The 22540-nt window shown below is 34.6% G+C and overlaps 1 protein-coding gene across 1 annotated transcript in view; it reads left to right on the top strand.

The window, feature by feature from the left end:
* POF1B (POF1B actin binding protein) overlaps positions 1-19692 on the top strand; it is an 86945-nt gene extending 67253 nt beyond the window's left edge. Inside the window, exons 9-15 of the mRNA XM_008700619.2 lie at positions 2342-2434; positions 3272-3385; positions 4188-4340; positions 4604-4723; positions 5766-5894; positions 6718-6800; positions 19554-19692. Of these exons, the coding sequence (XP_008698841.2) occupies positions 2342-2434; positions 3272-3385; positions 4188-4340; positions 4604-4723; positions 5766-5894; positions 6718-6800; positions 19554-19692 (831 nt within the window). The remainder of the gene's footprint in view (positions 1-2341; positions 2435-3271; positions 3386-4187; positions 4341-4603; positions 4724-5765; positions 5895-6717; positions 6801-19553) is intronic.
* The last annotated feature ends 2848 nt before the right edge of the window (positions 19693-22540 follow it).

The following is a 22540-nucleotide window of genomic DNA, read 5'->3' on the forward strand; positions in this document are numbered from 1 at the left end:
AAATAAATAAATAAATAAATAAATAAATAAATAAATAAAATCTTTTAAAAAAATGGTGTGCTATGTTCCTCTGGCCATTAAGATTTCTGATGAAAAATATGCTGTCATTTGAGTTGTTATTACCAACAGTGAAGTTTTCTCTTACTGTTTTCAAAATTTAAAATTTATCTTTACTTTTAAGAAGTTTGACTCATTTGTCTGGGCATGCATTTCTGTTCAGGAATTCCTCAACTTTTTGAATCTATACTTATGCTTTTTGCTAATTTGGGGAAGTTCACAGCCATTATTTCTTCAAGTACTTTTTCAGTTCCACCCTCTTCTTTTCTTCTAGGACTTTTATAGCATATATGTTAGATATGTCTTATACTCTCACAGGTCTCTGAGGCTCTGTTCAATTATTTTCCAATCTATTTTCTCTCTGCTGTTCTAATAAAGTACTTTCTTATTGTTCTATCTTCAAGTTTACTGATTCTTTGTTCTGTTCTTTCCATTGGGTTTTTAGTCCATCCATTGAGGTTTTTGTTTTTTTAGTTATTGAGGTTTACAATTCTAGGACTTCTGTTTAGTTATTCTTTACATCTTCTATTTCTTTTCTGAGATTTTCTGTTCTGTTGCTAAGACTTTCTATTGTTAAGTCTGTAAATTTTTATTGAAGTATGTTTATGATGGCTGCTTTAAAATCCTTGTCAGACTATTCTAACATTTCTGTTATCTTGATGTTGGCATCTGTTAATTGTTTTTCTTATCAAGGTAAGATTTTCCTGATTCTTAGAATGACTAGTGATTTTTTTTTAAATTGAAACCTGGACATTTTGAGTATTATGTTATGACACTGAATCTTATTCAGATCTTCTGTTTTAGTAGGCCTCCTTTGATACTGAAACAACAGAGGACGTGGGGGCACTGCCTGTTACTGCCAGCTTAGGGTGGAAATCCAGGCTCCCCACTCAGCTTCTGCTGACACCAATCAGGGAAGGAGCTCCTTGTTCCTCCTGAGCTAGGGTAGAAATTGTGGTTCTCTATGAGGCCCTCACTGATTACCCTGGTTTGGATGTAGAGGGGTGTCTTATTACTGTTCCTGAATCGGCCTTCACTGACACTGCAAGGTGAGTGGCCTCATTTCTGCTGGGCAGTGATGAAAGTCTTGACTCTTCATTGAGAAAACTCTGACATCACCCCAGCAGGGAGATGGAACAGTATATTATTACTACCGGATAAGGTGAAAGCCGAGGCTCCTTTCATACTCTCAACTGAACCACAGTGTTTGGGGTCTCATTTTTTTTTCCCAGCGGGGGGGATGAAAGTCCTATCTCTCCACCCTGCCTTCTCTAACACCAACCTGGTAAGTGGTGTTGGTGGACCTTTTTAGAGCCTGGTGAGAGAGAAAGTCTAGGTTCCCTTCTTGGCCTTTGATGGTTTGGGTGGAAGTATAAAGTTGAAGGTAATTCTCTGTGGTGTTTGGTTGGAATAGAGTGGTTATTATCTAAAAGTTCTCTGCCTTGCTAGGCTGCTCTTTTCATGGTTCTTTGGCTAGAGAGAGCAGATTTTCTAAAGACTTTTGTTGTCTGTATCCAGTGGTGTTTCTGGGTTACTGACTTCTCCAACACCAGTTTGTGATACACGAAGCAAAAAGAAAACCTAAGAACTCACTTCTGTGTCATTTTGGGGGTTGCGATTTTCCTAACCAGACTTCCTTCTTCTTTCTGAGTCTTTTCATGTTTGTTTTATACATAGTAATGTCCAGGGCTTTCAGTTATACTTAGAAGGAATAGGGAAAAGTATTTCTACTCTATCTTTCCAGAAATGAAGTTGCCTGCTTTTTAAACCATTTTTTTTAAATAAGTGAGTTTAATCTAGTAAAAGGGCTTCTCTCTCCTCTTTAAAATTTGAGATGTTTCTATACTTCAAAGTTAAACTTAATTAGTGTTATATTTTTCTCACCTCAGGAAAAATCCATACATTTGGCAGCACACTTAAAGATATGCATTTTATTATTTGAAGTTTGACTGCCTCTTCTTTTCTAATCTTTAAATAAAGAATAAAAACAAATTTAAGAATTTGTTGATAGAGTTCTGTCTTGTGAGAAATATGATACTTCATCATGGAAAAAATAATAGACTTGTTCTAATCACATAGCTATGATGTCTTCAGGAATACTGATTGGATTACTTGTGTATGTTATTGATAAAATGCCTTGTATCATTATTCTAATATTGTTATATAAAAAATAAAATTTTTAATAAGTTTGCTTATGGGAACAGAAAAATAAGACTACTATCACTTATATTGTCTGTTTGTAAATGCTAGTAAATACAAACCATCAATCCTTTTCTTCCTCCAGATGAGGGGTATGTCTGATAAATCACTTCGGCTAGTGCTGTCCACATTCAGCAACTTACGGGAGGAGCTTGGACATCTTCAAAATGACTTGACAGTAACATTTATTTTTATTTTTCTTTCCAAAGCCTTCCTAGTTCCTAACTTCCTAACATAGAAATGAAGTAATTCAGTCTACCTTTCAAAATTTAATACAATGCAACAATATTATGCTCACCCAGACATATTTTCTTGAAACAATTAATTGAGGTTGAAAGAAAAGATAAGAGCTCTCCAATGTCAAAATAAAAGAAAGTTGGGTATGCACTTATTATTTAGTTTACCACTAAGATAATTTAATACCTAGAGCCAGGAAGTAGCTTGCAAAATTGGAATAATCTAATTCATTGAAAGGGAATTTCCCATTTTTCTGTAATAATAAAACATACTCTGAATTTCTTTGAATACTTGAAAACTTCTTTCTCCAAGAAGTTAACCTTTTCTATTTTCTATTTCAGTTGGCATTCTTGATGCCATCAGCTAAATACATTCAGAATACCTTCCATATAATGAATAACTCCCCCCAACTGGAGTGGGTTATTTCATTCTGGGTTCTGATGAAAACATTTAGACTCTAATTTGGAAATTCACCACCTGCTGGGGTTAACAAGGAGTCTTTGTAGATTCAGACAAAACATTAAAATAATTTGAAGGTTTTGTTTCATTGAACTTAGAATTAGTCAATTCATCAAAAAGTCTCTAAGAATGCAGGTTTTAAAAGTTTCATCCATTTGTATCTTATATTTTGCTTGACTTTTTAGAATTCTGTTTTATCAGGCAACTGCAAGTGAAAGAAGTGCTTATTTAAGGCTTCCAATGTAAACTAGACTTTGTATTATATAACTGTTGACAAGTTTCTGTAATTCTGAATCTTAACAAGTAATTTTGCTTCTAGTCATTGGAAAATGACAAAATAAGACTTGAGAAAGATGTGGCATTCAAAGAAACTCAAATAAAAGAGTATGAAGAACTCTTAGCATCAGTGAGAGCAAATAATCGCCAGCAGCAGGTAACTTGTTATCTTCATTGATGGTAAACTAGATTGATAGATTTTCATATGCAGAATTACTGACACACTGTATTTATGACATACAATCCAGACAGAACTAAAATATGATGGAACAATTTATTCATATTAGAACTGAGTGGCTTTATTTCCAATGGCTGAAAACTCTCTCATAAAAACAGATAACCTTGTATACTTTAGATAAAGTATATACTAATCCACAATTATCTGTGCTGTTAGGTGACAAGAACTGTATAAATATTGAAAAGCTAAGTTCACTCATTCATTTAATCTACTAATGTGTAGATTAAAAAAAGGTTTTGTGGGTCTTAACACACGTTTGTGCTGTGAATAAGTGAGTTAACTCTAGAAATACTCTCCAGATGTCTAAGCAGAGATGATTTAAAAGAAATTGTAATGAGTGTTTAAGGCTGATGCCTTCCTAATCTTCACTTCTATGACAGTCCCAATTTTTTTTCTCAGTTTCCACATAAATAGTCAGGTATATGGTCATATTGGTGCCTACTAGAAGGCAAAATATTGTTGAAGAGTACCAAGAGTCAGAATGCAAAATTGAACCACTGAAAATTCATCCAGTCTTGATTCTTTCTCACTCAAGATAAGCATATCAGACTAGGGGCAAGAATCTCTTTCATGGTTGATTTAACTTACCGTTTAAGGGTACCTATATAAGAAAACTGGGCATGGAAAAGTATTTGCTTTATTTCATTGAATTAATCAACCAAGAGAGCACTTTCCTCCAAAAAAGTAGAATCCCTTTGTCTTACTTGTGTCTTCTTTATAGCAAGGACTTCAAGACTCAACATCAAAATGCCAAGTATTGGAAGAAAACAATCTCTCTCTTCGACATACACTATCAGACATGGAATATAGATTAAAAGAACTGGAATACTGTAAGCGTAATTTAGAACAAGAGAATAAAAATCTTAGAATACAGGTATTAAAATTTTGTTTTAATTTGTTAATGCCTCAGTTATACCATTCCTCTTAAGAAAATACATGGACTGCTTTCTGATGATCTTATATGTAGTTATGTCTTATCTCACTGCCATTTGAGCTGTATAGTGCAATTCCTAAAAATTGTTTTTTTATTCCAATGCCTCATTTAATCATGTAGTTTTCATATAATAATGTCTTATAATATAATATGTATTTTCTTCATAACAATCCAATTACAGAAAGTTGTTTTGCCTTGTGTAGGTTTCTGAGACTTGCACAGGCCCGATGCTGCAGACAAAAATGGATGAGATTGGAAACCATTACATGGAGATGGTAAAAAACTTAAGAATGGAGAAAGATAGAGAGATCTGCAAGCTAAGGGTATGTTGATCCTACAGCGCATGAATAGACAGGTCAGCCAAAACTTTCTAATAAGTTTAAAGCTACAAGGAAAAATCAACTGAAGGTAGAGTCAGGAATATGACATAGAACTTTTTATTTAAAAACATATTACTGTGTGTAGAATATTGCCAAATTGTTTTCTAATTTAGGCTAATCAAAATTAGGGTGACATTTGTGAGAATAAGTATACATTGCTTTATCTTGTAATTCTATATCAAAGTGACTAACTCTTAATTTACTGATTCCTAAATATAGTTAAATATACTTAAATATTTAATGGAAAAGCCAACCATAGATTTTTCTTTCCAAATATCATTGTAGAATTTTTTCCAAAAACCAAAATGAAATAAAATATAATTTGTTCAAAAGCCTACCATGTTTTCTAGCAGATTTCCTTCACTTGTTTCTTTTTCATCCCAACATTACTTTAACTTAACAGCCATCTATGCACACATAATGTAGTAAAGATGAAAATTGGCAGGATCTGGAGTCAGAATACCTGTCTTGGAGTTGCAGCCATATTGCTTACTAGTTGTGGGACTGTATGTCATGTAACCTCTCTGGTAATCTCATTTACCTGTTCTGCAAATAAGGATTTTAATAATACTTATTTCACAGGGCTGCTGTGAGAATTGAGATAAATCAAGCAGGAGGAATATTTTGTGAACTGCAAATCACAATATAATATTAGTTATTAATGAGTTTTCTTTAATTAGTATTTGAAGGAATCTAAAATACCTATTTTCTTAGCTTTATTTTAATTCTTGTGGCTTAGGACTGTTACTTAAGTAATGCCTAGCCCTAAATAGTATAAGTTATCTTTAAAAAATGAGAAATGCCTAATTATCATTTTTATTCATATTTTACATTCATCAAACTCTACAAATGTTTACAACTATTGGTACTTTGCTCTTCATTTCATAAATTGCTGTATGACTTTATGTCACTAAACCTCTTGGAACCCAATCACCTATTTCATAAATCAGATTTATAATAATTCTTCTTTCTTTTAAATCACTAGTCTCAATTAAATCAGTACCAAAAAGATGTTTCAAGAAGAGAAGGAAGTTGTAGTGACTTCCAGTTCAAGCTTCATGAACTGACAAGCTTGCTGGAAGAAAAGGATTCCCTTATAAAGCGTCAGTCAGAGGTAAGAAAGGAAGTGGTAGAGGTAGAGAGGAACTCAGTTCAGTATGATAAATACTTTCCATGAACTAGAGAAGGGCACATTCCCAAAACTCACTTTATTCATGAAGTAGAATGCAACCAACTGTGAAGAAGTGAAGATTCATATTTTAAGAGATATAATTCAAACGAAAGTAAGAATTGAAACAAAAAAGACTGTTACTGTGCACTTAATATTTTAATGTTATATATCATTACCAATGAAACTCTCAGTAAGACTGTGAGCTATTTACGCTTTATTATTAGTTGCTTCAGCGAAGGACTGTTATAGTCCTCTCTGTATCTGTAGCATATAGCCCAGGATCTGTTATAAAATAGGTACTGAAGGAAGGAACTACCAAAAATGTTGGCTAATGTCATATCACTGTTACTGAACTATGCTTTGTAGTAATGATCAGTGATAGACCTTCTGTTAGGAAATAATACCTGCTTCCATATTGAAGTTTTAGTACCTTTTTGCCATGATGATACTTTTCAAGCTTCTTAGGACAAAAACTTTCTCATCTTTATCTTGAGAACCATGCCCATTCAATATCATGTTATCCCTTAAATATAGAAATCCTATACCAGTTAGTGAATTCCTGAACAGGCATATTATGTAACGTATTAGGTACCATGAAGCAATAATATATAGTATTCAACAGGTAGGATTAGAACATTCTCATGTTCAAGGTGAAAGGGAAGGAAAAAAATAATTATTCTTAGTAACCTTGTTAAATGATCGAACATACTTCTTAACCTCCTGTTTCTACTGTTTTCAAATAATTATATTGTCTTCTATTTGTAAGGAACTCTCAAAGTTGAGACAAGAAGTGTATTCATCTCATAACCAACACTCCAGTGGTGGAAGGACTACTATTACTACTAAAAAGTAATGTATTTTTAAATAAATTTTGAATATAACTTTGGCTATTATTTAATCCAAGGTATAGCATGTTTAATTGATGTATATGCCCCTAGACAGAGTTTGTTTTCTGCAGGGCAGTAAATCTACTGAAGAATGAATATTTACACAAAAACATAGCTATTATGGTAAATAAAGTTCTGTAGCACATCTTTCCTGTATTTACAATATATCAAATACAATGTAAGTAAAAAACAAATAATTTGTTGTTTAACCAACCATTTGAGTCAAGATTCTTTCAGTTGCACATGCCAGAAACCCAGTATAAACTGGGAATTAGTTAATTCACTTAATTGGGATTGCTTGGTGTTCAGATGGATTTGTGTACTAAAAATATTTCTTCAGAAATATGTCCTTCTTTATCTCTTGGCTCTGCTCTTTCCTATGTAGACGGCATTCTTAGGCATCTCCCCTCATAGTAGCAATCTGACCACAGCTGACATCCCAGCAGTTTAGCAAAATGAAATAGAAAGTGACTCTTTAGGAATAGTTTCAGCAAAAGTCTACTTTGGATATTTCATGTAAATGGAACACAAAATGTAGTCTTTTGTGACTGGATTCTTTCACTTCACATAATGTTTTCAAGATTCATTCATGTTTTAGCATGTGTCAGTACTTCATTGCTTATTGTTATTAAATAATATTACATTTCAGGGTTATACAACATTTTATGTATACACCTAGGAGGGGGGTTGCTGGGGCACATGGTAACCGTGTTTAACTTTTTGAGGAGCTGCTAAACTATTTTCCAAAGCAGCTGCATAATTTGACATTCCCACCAGCAGTGTATTGAGGGCTCAATTTCTCTCCATCCTCCCCAACATTTGTTATTGTTCATCTCTTAGATTATAGCCATCTTAAGGGTGTGAGGTGGCATCTTACTGTGGTTTACATTTGTATTTCTTTAATAATTAATGTTTAGTATTTTTTCATGTGTTATTGGCCATTTATAGATCATCTTTGGAGAAATGACTGTACAAATTCTTTGTCCATCTTTAAGTTAAATTATTTGGTTTTTTACTGCTGAATTGTAAGAGATATTCTGGATACAAGTCCCTTGTCAGAGATATGATTTTGCAAATATTTTCTTCCATTCTATGGGTGGTCTTTTTACTATCTCAGTATCATTTGCAGCACAAGTTTTCAAATTTGAGGAAGTCCAATTCACCTATTTTTTTCTTTTCTTACTTGTGCTTTTGGTATCATATTAAGAAACCATTGCCTAACCCAAGATCATGAAAATTTGCACCCATGTATTCTCCTAAAAGTTTTATAGTTTTACCTATTACATTTAGATCTATGAACCATTTTGAATTAATTTTTCTGCTGTGTGAATTAGGAGTCCAAGTTCATTCTTGTGCATGGGGCTATCTTGTTGTCCCAGTATCTTTTGTGGAATATGCTATTCTTTCACCAATTGAATTAACTTGGCATCCTTGTCGATAATCAAAAGACCATAAATGTAAGGGTAAATTTGTAAATTCTCAGTTTTCCTCCATTGATCTAATCATCTGTCTTTATGCAAGTACCATGCTGTCTTAATTACTTTGGCTTTTTCATTACATTTTGAAACCAGGAGTGTGAATTTTTAAAATTCTTTTCAAGATTGCTTTAGCTATTTTTGGTCCTTTGCTTTTCCATATGTACTTTAGGATAAGCTTTTCAAGGGATTTCATTAAATATGTAGAAAACTTTGGGTATTATTGCCATGCTAACAATATTAAGTCTTTTAATCCATGAGCATGGGATCCTTTTTCCATTTAGATCCTCTTTAATTTCTTAAAACAGTATTTTGTACTTTCATTGCACAAGTCTTACACTTCTTTTTTGTTAAATTTATTTCTAAGTATTATATTTTTTGATGTTACTGTTATAGAATTGTTTTTGATGTTAGACTTGTTTTTCTTTTTTTTATGTTTCAAGTTTTTATTTAAATTCTTGTTAGTTAACATGTAGTGCAATATTAGTTTCAGGAGTAGAATTTAGTGATTCATCACTTACCAGTACTTTTATTTGAGTGTAGTTGACACACAAAGTACATTAGTTTCAGGCGTATAATGCAGTGATTCAACTTCTCTATATGTTATGCTATATTCACCACAAGTGTAGTTACCACCAGTCACCATGCAACACTATTACAATATCATTGACTATATTCCTAATGCTGTGCCTTTTATTCCTGTGACTTATTCATTCCGTGACTAGAAGCCTGTAGCTCCCACAGCCTTTCACCCATTTTGCCCATCCCCCAACTGCCTCCTTTCTGGCACCATTGGTTTGTTCTCTGTATTTATAAGCCTGATTCTGCATTTTGTTCATTTTCTGTTGTTGTTCTTGTTTAGGTTCCATATATGAATGAAATCAAATGGTATTTTTCTTTCTTGGTCTGATTTATTTCACTTTGCATAATACCCTCGAGTTCCATCCAGTTATTGCAAATGGCAAAAGCTGATCCTTTTTTATGGCTGAGTAATATTCCATTATATATCACTTCTTCCTTATCCATTTCTCTTTTCAATGGACACTTATGTTGCTTCCATATCTTGGCTAAATAATGCTTCAATAAACATAGGGGTGCACATATCATTTCAAATTAGTATTTTGTTTTGTTGGGTAAGTACTCAGTAATGGAATTATTGGATCACATGGTATTTCTATTTTTAATTTTTTATGGAAACTTTATGCTGATTTCCACAGTGGCTGTACCAATTTACATCCACATCAACAGTATATTAGGGTTCCTTTTTCTCCACATCCTTGCCAACACTTGTTATGTCTTGACTTTTTTATTTTAGCCATTCTGATACGTGTAAGGTGATAGCTTATTGTGGCTTTTATTTGCATTTCCCTGATGATTAGTGATGTCGAGCATCTTTTCTTGTGCCTGTTGGTCATCTATCTGTCATCTTTGGAAAAAGAAGTTCCTCTGATCTTGTTTTAAACAAATTGCTGGTTTTTTGGTATTGAGTTGTATAAGTTCTTTATATATTTTGGATATCAACCCCTTATCAGATATATCATTTGCAAATATCAGAAGGTTTTTTTGTTTTGTTTTGTTTTGATGGTTTCCATTACTGTGCAAAAGCTTTTTATAGCTTATTTTTGCTTTTCTTTCTCTTGCTTTAGGAGACATATCTAGAAAAAGTTTGCTATGGCCAATGTCAGAGAAATTACTGTCTGTGTTTTCTTCTAGGATTTTTATGGCTTCAGGTCTCACATTTAGGTCTTTAATCCATTTTGAATTTATTTTTGTGTATGGTGTAAGACAGGTCTAGTTTCATTCTTTATGTGTTGCTGTCCAGTTTTTCCAATACCATTTGTGGAAGAGACTGTCTATTCCCCTTGTATTTTCATGCCTCCTTTGTTATAGACTAATTGACCATTAAGTGTGGGTTTCTTTCTGATCTATTTTTTCCATTGACATATGTGTCTGTTTTTGTGCCAGTAACATAATGCATTGATTATGTATTTGTAATGTATCTTGAAATTTGGAATTGTGATACCTACAACTTTGTTTTTCTTTCTCAAAATTGCTTTGGCTATTTCAGGTTTTTTGTGGTTCCATAAATATTTTAGGATTATTTGTTCTAGTTCTGTGAAAAATGTTATTTTTAAAGGGATTGCATTATATCTGTAGATTGCTTTGGGTAGCATAAACATGTTTTATAATTACTTTTTATTACGTTATGTTAGTCACCATACAGTACATCTTTAGTTTTTGATGTAATGTTCCATGATTCATTATTTGCGTATAACACCCAGTGCTCCATGCAATATGTGCTCTCCTTAATACCTATCACCGGCCTATCCCAATCCCCCATCCCCTTCCCCTCAGAAGCCCTCAGTTTTTTCCCAGAGTCCATAGTCTGTCATGGTTCATTCCCCCTTCTGTTGACCCCCCCTTCATTCTTCCCTTCATTCCACCAATCTCCCTGCTATTTCTTATATTCCATAAATGAGTGAAACCATATGATAATTGTTTTTCTCTGCTTGACTTATTTCACTTAGCATAATCTCCTCCAGTCCCGTCCATGTTGCTGCAAATGTTGGGCAATCATTCTTTCTGATGGCTGAGTAATATTTCATTGTATATATGGACCACATCTTAATCCAGTCATCTGTTGAAGGACCTTGGCTCCTTCCACACTTTAGCTATTGTGGACAATGCTGCTATGAACGTTGGGGTGCATATGGCCCTTCTCTTCACTACATCTGTATCTTTGGGGTAAATACCCAGTAGTGCAAATGCTGGATCATAGGGTAGCTCAATTTTTAACTTTTTAAGGGACCTCCACATTGTTTTCCAAATTGGCTGCAGATTGGATAGAAAGACATGACCCATCCATGTGCTGTCTACAAGAGACTCATTTTGAACCTACAGATATATCCAGACTGAAAGTGAAGGGATGGAAAAGCATTTTTCATGACAATGGACCTCAAAAGAAAGCTGGGGTAGCAATTCTCATATCAGACAGATTAGATTTTAAAATAAAGACTGTAGTTAGAGATACAGAAGGACACTATATTATTCTTAAAGGATGTATCCAACAAGTGGATATGACAATTATAAATATCTATGCCCTCAATGGGGGAACAGCTAGATACACAAGCCAACTGTTAACCAGAATAAAGAGACATATAGATAATGATACGTTAATAGTAGGGGACCTCAACACTCTGCTCTCAGCAATAGACAGATCACCTAAGCAGAAAATCAACAAAGAAACAAGAGCTTTGAATGATATACTAGACCAGATGGACCTCATAGATATATCCAGAACACTACACCCCAGAACAACAGCATAATTCTTTTTGAATGCACATGGAACTTTCTCCAGAATAGACCGTATTCTGGGTCATAAAACAGGTCTCAACTGATACCAAAAGACTGAGATTATTCCCTGCATATTCTTAGACCACAATACTTTGAAACTGGAACTCAATCACAAGGAAAAATTTGGAAGAAACTCAAACGCTTGGAAACTAAGACCCATCCTGCTCAAGAATGATTGGGTAAACCGGGGAATTAAAAAGGAGATTAAGCAATTTTTGGAGACCAATGAGAATGAAAACACATCAGTCCAAAGCCTATGGGACACTGCAAAGGCAGTCCTAAGGGGAAAATACATAGCCATCCAAGCGTCACTCAAAAGAATAGAAAAATCTAAAATGGGTAGCATAAACATTTAAAAAATATTAAGGCTCCCAGTACATTAGCATGGTATATGTTTCCATACGTTTCCACATGTCTTCAATTTCTTTCTTCAGTGTTTTATAGTTTTCAGAGTACAGGTCTTTCACCTCCTTAGTTAAGTTTATTTGTAAGAATTTTGTTCTTTTTGGTGGAATGAAAATGGGATTGTTTCTTAATTTCACTTTCTGCTGCTTCATTATTAGTTTATAGGAATGCAACAGATTTCTGTACTTTGATTTTTGTATCCTATGACTTTACTAAATTTATTTATTATTTCCAATTGATTTTATGGAGTCTATAGGGTTTTTAATGTATGGTACATCATCTACAAATAGTGAAAGATTTACTTCTTCCTTACCAATATGGATGCTTCTTATTTCTTTTTCTTGTCAGCTGTGGCTAAGACTTTCAGTACTTTGTTGGATAAAAGTGGTGAGAGTGGACATCCCCATCTTGTTCCTGATCTTTAAGGAAAAGCTCTCACGTTTTCACCATTGAGTATGATGTTGGTTGCAGGTTTTCCATATGTGGCCTTTATTATGTTTAGGTATGATTCCTCTCAATATATTTTGTTGAGAGTTTTAATCATAAACAGATGTTGAATTTTGTCAAATGCATTTTCTGCATCTACTGAGATGATACAATTTTTATCCTTCCATTGTTGATGTGGTATATCACATTGATTGATTTTGGAATATTGAACCATCTTTGCATCCCCAGAATAAATCCCAATTCATCATAATGAGTGATCCTTTTGATTCATTACTGAGTGTGATTTGCTAACATTTTGTTGATGATTTTTATATTTATGTTCATCACAGATATTGACCTATAGTTTTCCTTTTCTGTGGAGTCTTTTGTTTTGGTGTCAGAGTGATGCTGGCCTCAGAGAATGTATTTAGAAGCTTTTCTTCCTCTTTTTGGGGGAATAATTTGAGGGGAATATGTATTAATACTTCTTTTTAATTTAAATTCAATTTAGTTAACATATAGTGTTTTGTCAGTTTCAAGGGTAGAATTTAGTAATTTATCAGCTGCATATAACACCCAGTGCTCGTTACATTAAGTGACCTGCTTAATGTCCATCACCCAATTACACCATACCCTGACGCACTTCCTCTCCAGCAACCCCCTGTTTGTTCCCTGTAGTTAAGAGTCTCTTATGGGTTGCCTCCCTCTGTTTTTATCTTATTTTACTTTTCCTTCCATTCCCCTATGTCATCTGTTTTGTTTCTTAAATTCCACAATGAGATAAATCGTATGGTATTTGTTTTTCTACTGACTTATTTTGTTTACCATAATGCACTCTAGTTCCATCCACATCATTGCAAATGGCAAGATTTCATTCTTTTTGATGGCTGAATAATATGCGTGTGCCACTTTGAATCACTATGTTTGTATCCTTTGGGTAAATACCTAGTAGTGCAATTGCTGGGTCATAGGGTAGCTCTATTTTCAGCTTTTTGTGGAACCTCCATACTGTTTTCCAGAGTGGCTGCAGCAGCTTGCATTCCCACCAAAAGTATAAGAGGGTACCCCTTTATCCGCATCCTCGCCAACATCTGTTGTTTCCTGCCTTGTTAATTTTAGCCATTCTCTGTGGTTTCTTGAGTTGTTAATTTTAGCCATTCTGATCAATGTGAGGTAGTATTGCATCATGGTTTTGATTTGTATTTCCGTGATGCTGAGTGATGTTGAACATTTTTTCATGTGTCAGCCATTTGCATGTCTTCCTTGGAGAAATGTCTGTTCATGTCTTCTGCCCATTTATTGACTGGATTTTTTGTTTTTTGGGTTTTAAGTTTGATATGTTCTTTATAGATTTTGGATACTAGCTCTTTACCTGATATATCATTTGTGAGTATCTTCTCCCATTCAGTAGGTTGCCTTTTAGTTTTGTTGATTGTTTCCTTTGCTCCAAAAAAAGGTTTTTATCCTGATGAAGTCCCAATAATTGATTTTTTCTTTGTTGTGCTTGCCTCTGGAGGTGTGTCTAGCAAGAAGTTGCTGTGGCTGAGGACAAAGGGATTGCTGCATCTGTTCTCCTCTAGGATTTTGAAAGACTCCTGTCTCAGATTAAGTTCTCTCAACGATTTTGAGTTTATTTTTCCGTGTAGTGTAAGAAAGTGGTTCAGTTTCATTCTTCTGAATATGGCTGTCCATTTTCCCAACACCATTTGTTGAAGAGACGTTTTTCCATTGGATATTCATTTCTGCTTTTTTGAAGATTATTTGACCATAGACTTGAGGGTCCATTTCTGGGTTCTCTATTCTGTTCCATTGATCCATGTGTCTGTTTTTGTGCTGGTACCATACTGTCTTCATGATTACAGCCTTGAAATACAGCTTAAAGTCTGGAATTGTCATGCCTCTAAATTTGCTTTTCTTTTTCAACACTTCTTTGGGTATTCAGGTTTTTTTCTGGTTCCATACAAATTTTAGAATTGTTTCTTCCAGCTTTGTGAAAAATGCTCGTGGCATTTTGATAGGGATTGCTTTGAAAGTGTAGATTGCTTTGGGTACAATAAACATTTTAACAATATTTGTTCTTCCAGTCCGTGAACATGGAAAGTTTTTCCATTTCTTTGTGTCTTCTTCAATTTCCTTCATAAGTGCTCTATAGTTTTCAGAGCACAGATCTTTGCCTTGTTGGGTAGGTTTGTTCCTAGGTATCTCATGGTTTATGGTGCAATCGTAAGTGGGATCGATTCCTTGGTTTCTCCTTCTGCTCCATTGTTAGTGTGTAGAAATGCAACAGACTTCTGTGCTTTAATTTTATATCCTGTGACTACTGAATTCTGTATCAGTCCTAGCAATTTTGGGGTGGAGTCTTTTGGGTTTTCTACATAGAGTATCATGTCATCTGCAAAGAGTGAAAGTTTGACCTCTTTGCTGATTTGGATGCCTTTTGTTGTTGTTGTTGTCTGATTGTTGAGGCTAAGACTTATGTTAAACAATAGTGGTGAGAGTGGACATCCCTGTCCTGTTCCTGACCATAGAGGAAAAGCTCTCAGTTTTTCCCTGTTGAGGATGATATTCACTGTGGGTCTTTTATGATATTGAGGTATGTTCCTTGTATCCCTACATTGTGGAGGGTTATTGTCAAGAATGGACACTGTATTTTGTCAAATGATTTTTCTACATATATTGAAGGATCATATGGTTCTTGCCCTTTCTTTTATTTATGTGATGTATCACATTGATTGATTTGTGGATTTTGATCCACCCTTGCAGCCCAGGAATAAACCCCACTTGGTCGTGGTAAGAAATTCTGTTAATGTACTACTGGATCCTATTAGCTAATAACTTGGTGAGAATTTTTGCATTCTTGTTCATAAGGGATATTGGTCTGTAATTCTCCTTTTTGGTGGGGTCTTTGTCTGGTTTTGGGATTAAGGTAATGCTGGCCTCATGGAATGAGTTTGTAAGTTTTCTTTACAGTTCTATTTTTTAGAACAGTTTCAGAAGAATAGGTATTAATTCTTCTTTAATTGTTTAGTACATTTCCCTTGGGAAGCCGTCTGGCCCTAGACTCTTGTCTTTTGGGAAATTTTTGATTACTGCTTCAATTTCTGTGCAGATTATGAGTCTGTTCAAGTTTTCCATTTCTGCCTATTTCAGTTTTGGTAGTTTATATGTTTTTAGGATTTATCTGTTTCTTCCAGACTGCCTAATTTTTTGGCACATAATTTTTCATAATATTCTCCTATAATTGGTTGTATTTCTTCAGTGTTGTTTGTGATCTTTCCTTTTCCATTAATGATTTTATTTATTTGGGTCTTGTCTTTTTGATAAGTCTGGCTAGGGGTTTATTAACTTTGTTAATTCTTTCAAAGGTCCAGCTCCTAGGTTCTTTGATTTGTTCTACTGGGTTTTTGATGTCTATATCACTCATCTCTGCTCTAAACTTTATTATTTCTCTTCTTCTGCTGGATTTTGCCTTTATTTGCTGTCCATTTTCCTGTTCCTTTAGGTGCAAGGTTATGTTGTGTATTTGAGAATTTTATTGTTTCTTGAAGTAGGCTTGTATTGCTATATACTTCCCTCTTAGGACTGCCTTTGTAACATCCCAAAGGTTTTGAACTGTCATGTTTTCATTGTCATTTGCTTCCATGTATTTTTTAAATTCTTCTTTAATTTCCTGGTTGACCCATTCATTATTTAGTTGGATGTTCTTTAACCTCTATGTATTTGTGGTCCTTCCAAATTTTTTCTTGGGTTGACTTCAAGTTTCATAGCACAGTGATCTGAAAATATCCATGTATGATCTCAATATCTTCGTGCCATTTGAGCCCTGATTTGTGACCCAGTATGTGATCTATTCTGAATAATGTTCCATGTGCACTCGAAAAGAATGTGTATTCTCCTGCTTTAGGATGAAATGCTCTGAAGATATCTGTTAAGTCCATCTGTTCGAGTGTGTCATTCAAAGCCCTTATGTCCATGTTGATCTTCCGTTTAGATGATCTGTCCATTGCTATGAGTGGGGTGTTAAATTCCCCTACTGTTATTGTATTATTATCAATGAGTTTCTTTAGTTTTGTTATTAATTGGTTTATTATTTAACTGCTACCAAGTTAGGGGCATAAATTTTTACAATTGTTAGATCTTCTTGTTAGACAGACCTTTTTATTATGATATAGTGTCCTTCATCTCTCATTACAGTCTTTGGTTTAAAATCTATGGCTACCTCAGCTTTCTTTTGATGTCCATTAGCAGGATAAATGGTTCTCCACCCCCTTATTTTCAATCTAGAGGTGTCTTGGTTCTAGAATGAGTCTCTCATAAGTAGCATATTGATGGGTCTTGTTTTTTTTTTTCTTTTATCCATTCTGTAACCCTATGTCTTTTTTTGGAGCACTTAGTCCATTTACATTCACAATCCTTATTGAAAGATATGACTTTAGTGCCATTGTATTACCTATAATGTTACTGTTCCTGTAAATTGTCTCTGTTCCTTTCTAGTCTTTGTTACTTTTGGTCTCTCTTTCTGCTGAAAGGGTTCCCTTTAATATTTCTTGCAGGGCTGGCTTAGTGTTCATGAATTCCTTTCATATTTGTCTTGGAAACTCTTTATCTCTCCTTCTATTCTGAATGATAACCTTGCTGGATAAAGTATTCTTGGTTGCATATTTTTCTGCTTTAGGATGTTGAGTATGTCATGCCATTCATTTCTGGCCTGCCAGGTCTCTGTGGACAGGTCTGCTGCTAGCCTTATGTGTCCACCCTTATGGGTTAAAGACCTCTTTTCCCCAACTGCTTTGTGAATTTTCTCTTTATCTTTGCAATTTGCAAGTCTCACTCTAATATATAGAGATGTTGACCTATTTTTCTTGATTTTGAGGGGACTTCTGTGCCTCTGGGACTTGAATACCTGTTCCCCTACTCACATTAAGGAAATTCTCAGCTATAATTTGTTCAAATTAACCTTCTGTCCCTTTTTCCCACTCTTCCTCTGAGACTCCTTTAATATTGATATTATTTCACTTTATGGAATTGCTGAGTTCCCTAAGTCTATGTTCATTATCTAATAATTTTCTTTCCCTCTTCTTTTCAGCTTCATTATATTCCATAATTTTATCTTCCATATCACTGAATTGCTCTTCTGATTCATGTATCCTCTTTTTTATGGCCTCCACTTGGGACTGCATCTTGGTTATAGCTTTTATAATTTTGGCTTTACTAGATTTTAGTTCTTTTATCTCTACGATAAAGGATTCTCTAGTGTCTTCTATGCTTTTTTCAAGCCCAGCTAGTGTATGTAATTGTTGTTTTAAATTTTAGCCCAAACATCTTACTTATATCTGTACTCATTAAATACCTGGCTGTGAGTAATACCTCTTGTTCTTTCTTTTGGGGTGAATTTCTCCATCTTGTCGTTTTGTCCAGAAAAGAAAAGAAGAAAGAAAAAGGAAAACAACAACAACAACCACAAAACAAAACAAACAAACATAACTAGATCCTGGGTGTGTTTTGGTCTGCTTCTTAAAAGAAACTATGTCCGAAGATAAGAAAAAAAAATATATATATATACACAATGAGAGGAAACAATAAATAAAAATATATATAAAAAGTATATATGGATAAAACTTTATTTAAAAGAATTTAAAAAAGAATTGAAAAAATAAGAAAATAATTGAAAAAGTAATAATAATAAGCTAAAGAATAGAAGTACAAAGGATACTAGATACTATTTTCTTTAGTAAATTTGGTGTGAGTTGTTTATGCTGGTCTTCTGGGAGAAGGGCCTGTTTTGGTGATTCTCAGGTGGACTTGATCTAGTGGAAATGCACCTCCAGTGCGCAGGGAGGCAGGGTTTGTTGTAAGCAGCTCTGGACTCCACTAGGCGGTGCTGTTTTGCTCTGTGATGTCTTCCAGCACTGATCTGCAGGATCAGGATATTGCTGCATCCTGCTCTTTGGCCCCAGAGCTGAAAATTCACGCCCCTCACTCTTCAGTGAGCCCTCACAAAAGAGCAATCAATCACTCTTGTCTCCCCAGTTTCTGTCAGAGCTCTGTGTTCGCCCTGCCTGTGTCGAGCTTTTAATCTCGGGCACAAGACTGAGTTTCAAAACTCCAAATTTTAGGGACTCGCATGGTGCAGACCTGCACTATTCCTCTCATGGAGTGTCTCCCAGCACTTCTGCCTTTTGTTGGACACCTCCTGGGAAAGCAGTCGCTGGACTGTGTGATGGTTTGAAGTTTATGGCCACACAGAGCAGGAAGCTGGCACCTAGACTCGCTGTTCTCAGCCAGCTTCCATGCTCCTCTGCCTGGCAACAGTGCTGCACTTAGGCACCACCCATTCTTCTTGCGACCCCGGGGATCTTTGGACCATGCTGCCGCACATCCAAAGACTTGTGGAGAACCCTCTACAGGTCTCTTGACCTTTATCTATGTAGCTCTCTTCTGTCTGGTATTCTGCCCTACACCAGCTACTTTGTTTTTTTTTTTTTAAAGATTTTATTTATTTATTTGACAGAGAGAGACAGCCAGCGAGAGAGGGAACACAAGCAGGGGGAGTGGGAGAGGAAGAAGCAGGCTCCTAGCAGAGAAGCCTGATGTGGGGCTCAATCCCAGAATGCTGGGATCACGCCCTGAGCCGACAGCGGACGCTTAACGACTATGCCACCCAGGCGCCCCGTAAGCCAGCTACTTTGGCATACCTTTATTTGAAATTCTGTCACTTCAACTTTGTGAGACTGAAGGAATTTATTTGGCTCCACTTTCCCTATCCCATGACCAAGAAAATCTCTAGGTAACTTGGCACTTGTAGGGCTCATGTCATTTGGTTCCCTTCTCTAAGATCACTGTCTTGTGTTCCCAGTGGTCCATCATTGCAGTAGCAGAAGCACTTCCCTTTTACATTTTTGAAAATAATAGTAGTAAAGCTTTGTAGGTATTTTATTTTTAGAGTTAAAAGTCATTCAGAGCCAACTTAATAAGGAGAATCAAACTAGGAGTGACTAAAAAAGAATGACAATCATTTTCTTGTGCAGGTGGTAAACTAACTTTTTTCTATATAGGTACAGGACACAATATCCGATCCTAGGCCTCCTTTATGATGACTATGAGTATATACCACCAGGTAGTGACACACAGACTATTGTGATTGAGAAAACAGAAGACAAATGGACTTGTGTAAGTTCCCTTGTGTATTTCTAGTCCTATTAAGAATAGAAATTTATATATATTCTATATATAACAGCCTTCAAAAATTGTGGTAAAATATCAAAGTGAACTAAAATCTTCCAGTTCGTTTTTTTTTCTTTTAAAGATTTCCCTATGTTTTCCTTACTGATCTGTAGTATAAATTAAGAAACTTTAGAATGATTCATACACAGGTAATATAATTGTTTTTTGAACTGATTCTATTCAAATTTTCCTAAAAAACCCTTATTTTTTTCTAAAGCAGGTAGAAAATGTCATAGACAATTATGAAGAAGAATGGTGTATGGAGAGGAGGCATGTTTTAATAGAATTTGCCTTTCAGTCTTGAATGTGGTACTTATTACTATAGATAGAAAATTTTCAGTATTTTGAAAGCAAGGAGGTGTGTCTGTCTTTCTCAATAGATTTTAAGATCCTCCAGCTTTAAATCCCAGTTATAGTGAGGCTGATGAAGAATACTTTATAGGTCATGTACTCTAATATCTACCTTCTATAACGTCCTCCAAGATGACCAAGTGACATATACCTTAGCATCTTTTTAAGTAGGCTAATACATTGCTGAGTGGTGCTGATTACTAAAACGCCCTTCTTATAAAGGACTCAATAATATTTTATTAAAACTTTTACTTACTGTCCTGTTAACCTTTAAAGTAGTGAACATCAAATAGGGGATATATTTACCTTAGTTCAGTGGCTCTCTATCAGGGGCAGTTTTGCCGCTAGGGGACATTTAGCAATGTTTGGAGACATTTTTGGTTTTCACAACTGGGGGATGGGGACTATTGGCATCTGGTGGCTAAAAGCCAGGGATGCTGCTAAAGATCATACAATGAATAGGACAGTCTCCCACAACAAATAATTGTCCAGCCCAAAATGTTAATACTGCTGAGGTTTGAGAAACCCTAACATGACAGAATCACCTTGGGGTCTTTTCTTCCTAATTGTATACTCCTACACTATTGCCAAGAGATTCTAACAGTAAACCATTGCTAATGATGGGAATGTATGATATTTCTCAAGTGAAATGGACATAAAAAACTGAGAATGACAGCTCTAAACCACACAGAATCTGACTTTAACACTGAAAATGAACAGCCTTTGTTATGTTAAAAACTGCTTAAGTACTAAAAGCAGGTAAAACTAATCTATGGTTATTAAAATCAGTAAGTGGTTATCCTTGAGGGCAGGTACTAATTGGAAGGGAGCATAAGGAGGGCTACTAGGATACTACTATGTTGTTACTTGATCTGGGTAATGGTTGCATATGTGTGTTCAGTTTGGGAAAATTCATATTGTTGTATACTTATATGTGTATTTTTTGTATAGGTTTATTGTATACTTCAATAAGTCTTAAAATGCCTAAGTACACCATGAGGAGCAATAGATAAATATACAAATGTCAATTATTCTGCATAACCTTTTGAAGAAATCTTAGAATTGCAGATTTATAGTTAATAAAAGACACATTGTTAATAAATTACTGTAGATGTATAGTTAATAAAATAAATCTGTTAAATAACTCACTCTAAAAATGATCTTTTAGTTGAGAGCTCAAATATTTGAGTAAACAAAAAAATTCAAAAAGTTTTTAGCTCTGAAGCCCTTCTCTAATTACAATCAACCCATCAATCTTGATTATATGGTTGTCTATCATCAATGAAAGCAACCAACATTTGGTAACCTCCCCCCAAAAATAATTTTAGTGTTGACATATTTTGTGTTTCTTAGGACATTAGCTGATAATTACTTATTACTAATTAAATGATAAAGGTACCTGATGGCCCAAGAACCAGATGTGCAGCAAGGAAAAGTCATCATAGGATTTAAAATTTGTTACTGAGAGATTTGAAACTGAAATTTAAGATGGAAGCAACTACTACTGCTAACCACATGTGCATCAAAGTGAGGACTTGCCAAATGAAAGGTCTACAGAATAGTAGTCATTATTTCTCTCTCCATTAAAAATGTGCAGCAATAAACATCAAACTTGATATCTGGAGGGGACTAGATACTGAGACGAAGTTCAAAATATATTTTAGTAAGTTCACAGATGATAAATTTACATTTATTAACAGATAAGTTTAGACATATTTAGCCTCTAAATATGACACCAAGAAAGAAATCTATTCAATCCTCCCTTCAGTCATTGAAACATATACCTTGACTAAAGTCAGATAAACCATTGTTTCACCGAATATACATATAAAAAGTTACCACAAAAGTGCAGTACATTTCCTTTGGTTTTATGTATATCAATTTAAATCATTTTCCATAACTGTATACACAATAAGAATATCTTAAATGAATTATGAACCAGTTGTAAACTAACTTTTTTTTTCCTTTTCTAGCCATGAATGGATCTCCAACTCAAAGTAGTTTTTTGTGCATCTACATTAGTACTTTGTTATTTTCCATAACTAAAAGCCAATCAAAATTTTGAACCATGCTACTACCCAGTGAATCTAATGGAAGGAATTAGTTCTCCAGATAACAGCTTCTCCAGCCACTAATGAAGCTTTTCTATCATATTTTTGTATTCAATAGCAGCACCCTGCTTGTTTAAACTTTAATTCTAGACACTGTAAAACATAACACACTGGTTTTCAATAGGGTACTTCCTAGACACTGAATTAATTTGTTGGGGTAGAGATTTTACAAGTTATTCCATTAGAAGATTTTCTCTGATTTTAGATGTGCAATTAAGCTACAAAAGTAAATACTGTTTTTTAACCAAAAAAAAGAGGCAAAAACTATTGAATTTTTAAAAAGTTTACGACATTGTATATATAGCATATATTTGCTTTTCTCATGTTAAACTCTGTGACTAAAAGAGATGCTTTAT

Source organism: Ursus maritimus, assembly GCF_017311325.1.
Source record: "Ursus maritimus isolate PB19 chromosome X unlocalized genomic scaffold, ASM1731132v1 scaffold_X1, whole genome shotgun sequence".
Classification (NCBI taxonomy): Eukaryota; Metazoa; Chordata; class Mammalia; order Carnivora; family Ursidae; genus Ursus; species Ursus maritimus.